Raw genomic sequence first — 6,436 nt, 5'->3', positions numbered from 1 at the left:
AAGAGTTCATATAGAATATATTTCACTCTTTAAAAATAAAACTTTCAGAACAGCTAACATCTATATATACTAAAAAAATAAAAATCTTCATATAAATAATTTATGTGGTAGAAGGTGTGCAGGAATGCAGAGGAGCCTACCCAGGAGTCAACAAGCAGTGAGGCACGACTAGCAAAGTGTGCTTGAGGATCCCTCAGGCTTGGTCTAGTGGGTGGGCAGCAGTGTACAGGAGGGGGACAGGGCTGCACTGCAGCCGAAAATGCTGGCTTTCCTTCCCACCTGGCAGCCATGGGTACAGAAGAGCACTGGTTGCTGGGCTGCTGTCAGGGGTGGCCATTCTATGTGGATACCAGGGAGGTCTGTGATGGCTGATCCAGAGAGGGGGTGCAGACAGCAATGGCCGGGCCCTCCAGGGTACTGAATGCATTTTAGCTGCATTCAATACCCCAGCCATTGCTTCCCAGTGACTTCATATGGCCCAAGAAGGGTCTTTGTCCTTCAGTTCCTTCTTCACTCAGTGGCAGAGCTGTTGGCAGCTGGGGTGGCAGCAGGAGACCATGTGGGCTCAGCAGAGGCTGGGTGGATGTAGGCGCCAGGTAGTGGGGGTGGGTGCAAGGCCACGGTCATGGAGGTAGTCACTCTGGCAAAGCTCTGTGGTAGGGTGGGGGTCATCCCCCATCTGAGCGTGCCTCCCCTTGGAGTTGTAGGGCTCAGGACCTGTGGGCTCTCCTTGTACATCTGCACCACCTGTAGGGAAGACACCAGTAACAATGAGCCCATGGGTACTGGGGCTTCAGAGTCCTTTGCACCCATCTGGTGATCAACATGATCATTGGTAAGCTGGGTCCTCGTTGGCCTCTAGTAGACTATGAGAGCTCACAAGTGACAAGTTATCAAGGCCTGGGGCAAACCCTGCACCTTCTTCTGGATCCTAGGAAGGGCTAAGGAGCAGGAGTATGGTGTTAGGGGAAAGGCAGACACTATTACCATTTTAGCTGGTGGCCCATTTTAGGAGGGCCCTTGTGAGTTGGGCCCTGTCTATTGACTTTTTTTAGGGGGGTATTGGGGATTGAACTCAGGGGCACTCAACTACTGGAGCCACATCCTAGCCCTATTTTGTATTTTGTTGAGAAAGGGTCTCACTGAGTTGCTTTGCACCTCACTTTTGCTGAGGCTGGCTTTGAACTCATGATCCTCCTGCCTCAGCCTCTCTAGCTGCTGGGATTACAGGCATGCAACACCATGCCTGGCCCAGTTTGTTGACTTCTGAGGATATTTAGTAATTTGTCCCTTCTTATGCTTGTCCCTACCCTGTCTCTGGGGCTGGGAGCAAAGGAAGGGAGTGGTCACCTCTGGTGGGGGTCCTAGGATGGACAGCAGCACAGGCAGCAGCACGAGCCCATGGAGGAGGCCCAAGAGTGTGAGCACTGTCAGCACCACGAAGAAGTACCTGGGGGAGGTAAGGAGTAAGCAGGGCAGGCCCTGAGACCATCACAGGCAAATCCCACCTCCTCCAGAGCCCAACAGTACCTTATGATGAAGTCAAAGTTGGAACCAGCAAGCATGAGCAAGCCCAGCAAAGTGGAGACAGCTCCATCAGTCACAGGGGCAAATGTGTGCTCAAGGGCACGGGCAGCCCGCAGGTTCCGGCTACCCTGGGCGGTCAGGAAACCCTGGGGGAACAGAGTGGTCTTGGAGCTCCTCCTCTGCCAACCATGGCTAGCTCACCCATGTCCCCAACTGCTACTTATATGGCCTCAGGGTTCACCTATGCCTTTGCCCTCTGAAGATCATGTGAACTGCGTTCATGGAAATGGTCTGGAAGCATGCATGAGTCCATTTAGGTGACGCTGTATAGATGTGTCTGGTGACACAGAGAGATGTCCAAAACAGAATTGACAAAGTACAGTCTGTCACTGTGTCTTGTAAATTAAGTTCATCAATATATTGTTGTCTATGGCTGCGTTTGTACTACGATGGCAGAATTTCAACAGATTCTCTATGGTCCATTAAGTCAGAAAAATTTTGGCAACCCCTGGTTGAAAAGAATGGGCACTGAGGTGGTAAGTCATTTCTTAGGGTGGCATTTCACAGGATTTCAAATTCTTTTTTTGTATTGTTCCACACACTAGCTTTTTAGGGGACTGAACCCAAGGCCACATCTGTGCTAGGCAAGCATTCAACCACTGAACTACATCCCCTGCCTTTTTGTTGTCCTGTTCAAGGAGCATATATCATTTTTATAATCAGAGTAATAATAGGGTTATGTGGGGGTAAAACACAGGAGTTGTTTGTGGGGCCTGGTTGGTTTGTGTTGGTGTTTCCACTTCGTTTAGGCCCCATTCTTCTGTTAGAGAACGCACAACTTTGAGGGAGGCCTGTGCCCTCCTTGTTTCTAGCATCTATGTCCCCGCTCCCCTGCTGCTTCTTGCAGTGCTGGGGAATGAACACAGAGTCTCCTGTGCTCTAGGCAAGTGCTCTACCCATAAGCTGTATCTCTAGCCCTTTTCATTTTTTGAGAAAAGGTCTTGCTAAGTTGCCCAGGCTGGCTTTGAACTTTCAATCCTCTTGCCTTGGCCTCCCAAGTAGGTGGGATTATAAGCTTGTGCCATCTTGCCTGGCCCAGCTCCAGTTCCTAAATAGTGCCTCTCACAGAGCTGCTTGAAACATATTTGTTGAATACTGAATCAGCGGCCCAACCCTCCCCCAGTGCCTGTGCTCACCAGAGCCACGTGGACTGTGAACTCGACACCAATTCCTATAGAGGCCACAAGGATCACCACGGGGATGGCACTCAGCTTGATGCCCAGGAAACCCATGATACCAAAGAGTTCCACAGTCATCATCATCAGGACCAGCACCTGGGGAGAAGAGGGCTCATTGGGGGCTCCTGGAAGGAGGAATGTCGGGCTGGACAGTGCAGGGTGAGTTGCCACTGAGTCTCTCTGACCCCACCCCTGCAGGTACTCACTATGAGGCCAGCTGTCCAGGGGTTGAGTAGCAGCAGGGCACAGACCAGGAAAGTGCACACCAGCAGGATACAGACAGCCAGCAGGAAGCAGCGCCGCAGGCCCAGGTACTGCTCCCAGAAGAGGAAAGGGGAGCCGCTGGGGTAGGCACGTACCCCTGCCTGGCCTGCCTCAGTGCATGCTGCCCGGGCCCCCTCGATGGCCTCTACAAAGTCTGCAGTCTTCTGGAGGCCACGCAGTAGGAATGGGAACTGGGCAAACTCCAGGGGCTGGGCTGCTGGGACTGTGGAGGGGAGGAGAGAGTGGGCAGAGGGAGGCAGACGGTGAGCACAGGAACAGTGGGCAGGGCTTAGGGTCAGGGCCATGGCTCTAGGTGAGTTCCCCCCAGGACTCACTGCGAAGGTTCTCCCCAGTGGTGTCATATTTGTCATGTAGCCATTCAGGAGGTGGGGGGTAGAAGTTGGCCTGTGAGGCTGCCAGACCCAGGGGGTCACTGCTCACCCACACAGTTAACCCCATGTAGAAAAGCTCCGGTGGAATCAGTCCATCCTTGTCCACCAGCCTTCTTGTGGTCAGCTGTAGAGGCAGAGAGGGCTGAAGGCCTTGGCCATGAGATCTAGAGCCCCTCTGTGCTCCCTGACTATTCTAGCCCTCTTCCAACCTGGCTGAAATCCAGAGGCTCCTGGGCATTCCCAGTCTGGATGAGCAGCTTGTAGGCCAGGGCCCCATCCTCAGAGCCATTGCGGTATGAATGGTAGGTAATGCGCCCGGAAGCCCAGTCCTGGTCAAATGCAGCCTGGATTCCTAGGGAATAGGTTAGGGCACAATTAGCCTGGGGCCAGAGGGGGCTTTTCCCTGCAGCAACACTCCCTGCCAATCTCCTGGCCTCTCACCCTGTAGCCAGTTGCGGTAATAGTGCAGCCAGGTGCGGGGTGCCTGAGTGGCAGGCGGGGGCAGCACAGCCTTGAGGGAACTGAAGCGCTGGTGCAGATCAAAGAGGGCACGTTGGGAGTGAGCGTAGTCAAAGCCACCCTGGGTCACCAGGGCCACCTCATACAGGGAGAAGTACCTGAGCTGGGCGCTCAGGAAGGCATGTTCCTTGGTGCCCCGAGGCACCACGTCTGTCAGGGCCAGCCCGTCCTGCACCAAGGTGGCTCCATAGAGGCTCAGGCCCAGAAGAGCCCCAAAGAACATCAGCACTATGGCCTGTGGGAAACAGCAACTAAGCCAGGGGCCCAGGTCTGTCCTCCCATCCTCAGGTAGTAGGCCAGGCCCTCTGCCCTTTTTGGGGCCCACAAATACTGAGCCTCTGGCCTCCCCCACCCAGTCTCACCTTGGCATGTGACTGGAGGAGCAGGGGTGCAAACTGATAGCGGGCGAAATGAGCAAGATTCCAACGGGCACAAGGGAGGGACTTGCGGGCTGCCTTTGGCCCAGTTCCCTCCTCTTGGCCTAGAAGGTCCCGTGTGGACCCCACGGGACTGAAGAGCTCAGAGCTCAGTGGGTCAGAAGGTGGGGGTACCAGCTGGGCTTGGGGAGGCAGGATGGTGACCACATGCTGGCTGCTGGCTTCACAGTTGGTGAAAGCTTGTACCGTGGTGGTCAGGTGGGCAATGCCCACTGGCACTGTCCTATCTCCCAGCTCCTGGGGCAGAATCTGAATCACTCGAGCAGAACAGGGGCTAGAAGAGGCAGAGAGTGTGGATAACAGGTTGGTCCCTGACTTGAAATGCCTATGAGGGGACAAGCTGGGGTGGGTTCATGGGAGGAGAGGGGTGGGCACACAGGGACAGTACCTAGAGAAGCAGCAGAACACATCAAGGCGCTGGCAGTGGCGCCGATGCAGGTCTAGGCTGAGGATAGCTGGGAAGACAAGCATCACGGCTGCGAAGTTGCAGCCCACTACTATGGCAGCCTGCGGGTGGGCAGGAGGGCACAAAGGCTCGATGAAGCACACCTCAGGCCCCATACCCACCCCAGTCTACCTGCCTGTTTATGATGGCTCACCTGCAGGGAGAAGGCTCGCAGTGCGGGGATGGGAACTAGGGCAGCCATGAAGAAAGCAACCATGTTGTTGATGGACGTGAGGGCAACACTGGTGCCTGTGCGCTGTAGACACTCGCCCATGCGCTCCTGCCAGGATACAGCAGGAACATGCCCTCAGGTCATGGGGAGGAGGGAATCAGGCTTTTTTTTTTTTTTTGTGTGTGTGTGTGTGTGTTTCTTTTTTTTTTTTTTTTAAAACAACCCAGTATATTTTGGAAATCACTTCATATCAGTTTTATTTTTTTATAATTTCAATATTTATTTTTTTTCAGTTTTTGGCGGATACAACATCTTTGTTTGTATGTGGTGCTGAGGATCGAACCCAGGCAGCACGCATGCCAGGCGAGCGTGCTACCGCTTGAGCCCGTGTGTGTGTTTCTTTATTCCTTGGTATTGGGGATTGGAGATTGAAGCCAGAGGCACTTAAACACTGAGTCACATCCCCAGCCCTTTGAGACAAGGTCTCACTTAAGTTGCTTTGGGCCTTGCTAAGTTGCTGTGGCTGGCTTTGAACTTGCCAACCTCCTGCCTCAGCCTCCTGAGCCACTGGGATTACAGGTATGTGCTATCATGCCTGGCAGACCATGGTCTTTAAGGGAGAGTGAAAGGGAGTCTCCAGAACTGGGATGGTAGAAGTGGGGCAATAACACCACAGTGGCTAATATTTACTGAGTGCCACGTATGTGTGATGTGATATTCTGTACACTCACCCCGAATTATCTCACTGATCCTTACAACAAACCTTAGGACACAAGCACTATTATTACCCTTATTCACAGAAGGGGATGCTGAAGCACAAAGAAGTTAATTAGTTGCCAATGTCACTTAAACCTAGAGATGCTCTCCCTCTCTCTCTTTTTTTTTTGCTCTATCTATCTATCTATTTTTGGTATTGGGGATTGAACTCAGGGGCACTCAACCACTGAGTCACATCTCCAGGCCCCCCTCATTTAAAAATATTTTTAGTTGTAGATGAACACAATACCCTTATTTTGTTTAATGCTAGGCAAGTGCTCTACCCAGCCCACTTTTGTATTTTTTTTTTTTTTTTTGGTACCAGGGATTGACCTCAGGGGCACTCAGCCACTGAGCCACATCCCTAACCCTATTTGTATTTTATTTAGAAACAGGGTCTCACTGAGTTGCTTAGTGCTTCGCTTTTGCTGAGGTTGGCCTTGAACTCATGATTCTCTTGCCTCAGCCTCCTGAGCTACTGGAATTACAGGTGTGCACCACTATGGGTGGCCAAACCTAGAGATTCTTAACCACTATGCTGAACTACCTCAGGTGAGGCTGGGCTAAAGGATGGGGACTTACCTGGAGAGGGGTACCAGAAGGAGCCTCTGTGAAGGCATGAGCAAGCAGGAAAACGTCATCCACACCAATGCCCAGGGCCAAGAAGGGTAGCACCTGGAGGAGTA

The 6,436-nt window shown here is 52.7% G+C and overlaps 1 protein-coding gene across 5 annotated transcripts in view; it reads right to left on the bottom strand.

Annotated features, from left to right (window-relative positions):
• The window catches only part of Ptch2 (patched 2), a 17,199-nt gene continuing 10,763 nt past the window's right edge, over positions 1-6,436 (bottom strand). For 2 of the 5 annotated variants that reach the window (XM_046468869.2, XM_046468871.2), the window contains exons 11-22: positions 6,333-6,425; positions 4,977-5,102; positions 4,766-4,884; positions 4,303-4,651; positions 3,863-4,175; positions 3,631-3,773; positions 3,365-3,545; positions 2,972-3,252; positions 2,724-2,861; positions 1,531-1,673; positions 1,351-1,450; positions 1-747 (exon numbers count right to left, since the gene is read on the bottom strand). In XM_046468869.2, coding sequence (XP_046324825.1) covers positions 511-747; positions 1,351-1,450; positions 1,531-1,673; positions 2,724-2,861; positions 2,972-3,252; positions 3,365-3,545; positions 3,631-3,773; positions 3,863-4,175; positions 4,303-4,651; positions 4,766-4,884; positions 4,977-5,102; positions 6,333-6,425 — 2,223 coding nt within the window. In that variant the 3' untranslated portion in view covers positions 1-510. Of the gene's footprint in view, positions 748-1,350; positions 1,451-1,530; positions 1,674-2,723; positions 2,862-2,971; positions 3,253-3,364; positions 3,546-3,630; positions 3,774-3,862; positions 4,176-4,302; positions 4,652-4,765; positions 4,885-4,976; positions 5,103-6,332; positions 6,426-6,436 lie in introns of those variants that run through there. The other 3 variants (XR_009224290.1, XM_046468874.2, XR_009224291.1) reach the window with 3 other exon arrangements.

Source organism: Marmota monax, unplaced genomic scaffold, assembly GCF_021218885.2.
Source record: "Marmota monax isolate L192 unplaced genomic scaffold, Marmota_monax_Labrador192_F-V1.1 WCK01_AAM20220418_F8-fsc00008, whole genome shotgun sequence".
NCBI classification, from domain to species: Eukaryota; Metazoa; Chordata; class Mammalia; order Rodentia; family Sciuridae; genus Marmota; species Marmota monax.
Note: the sequence above shows the minus strand (reverse complement) of the source record. Positions and strands in the feature narration are given on the sequence as shown.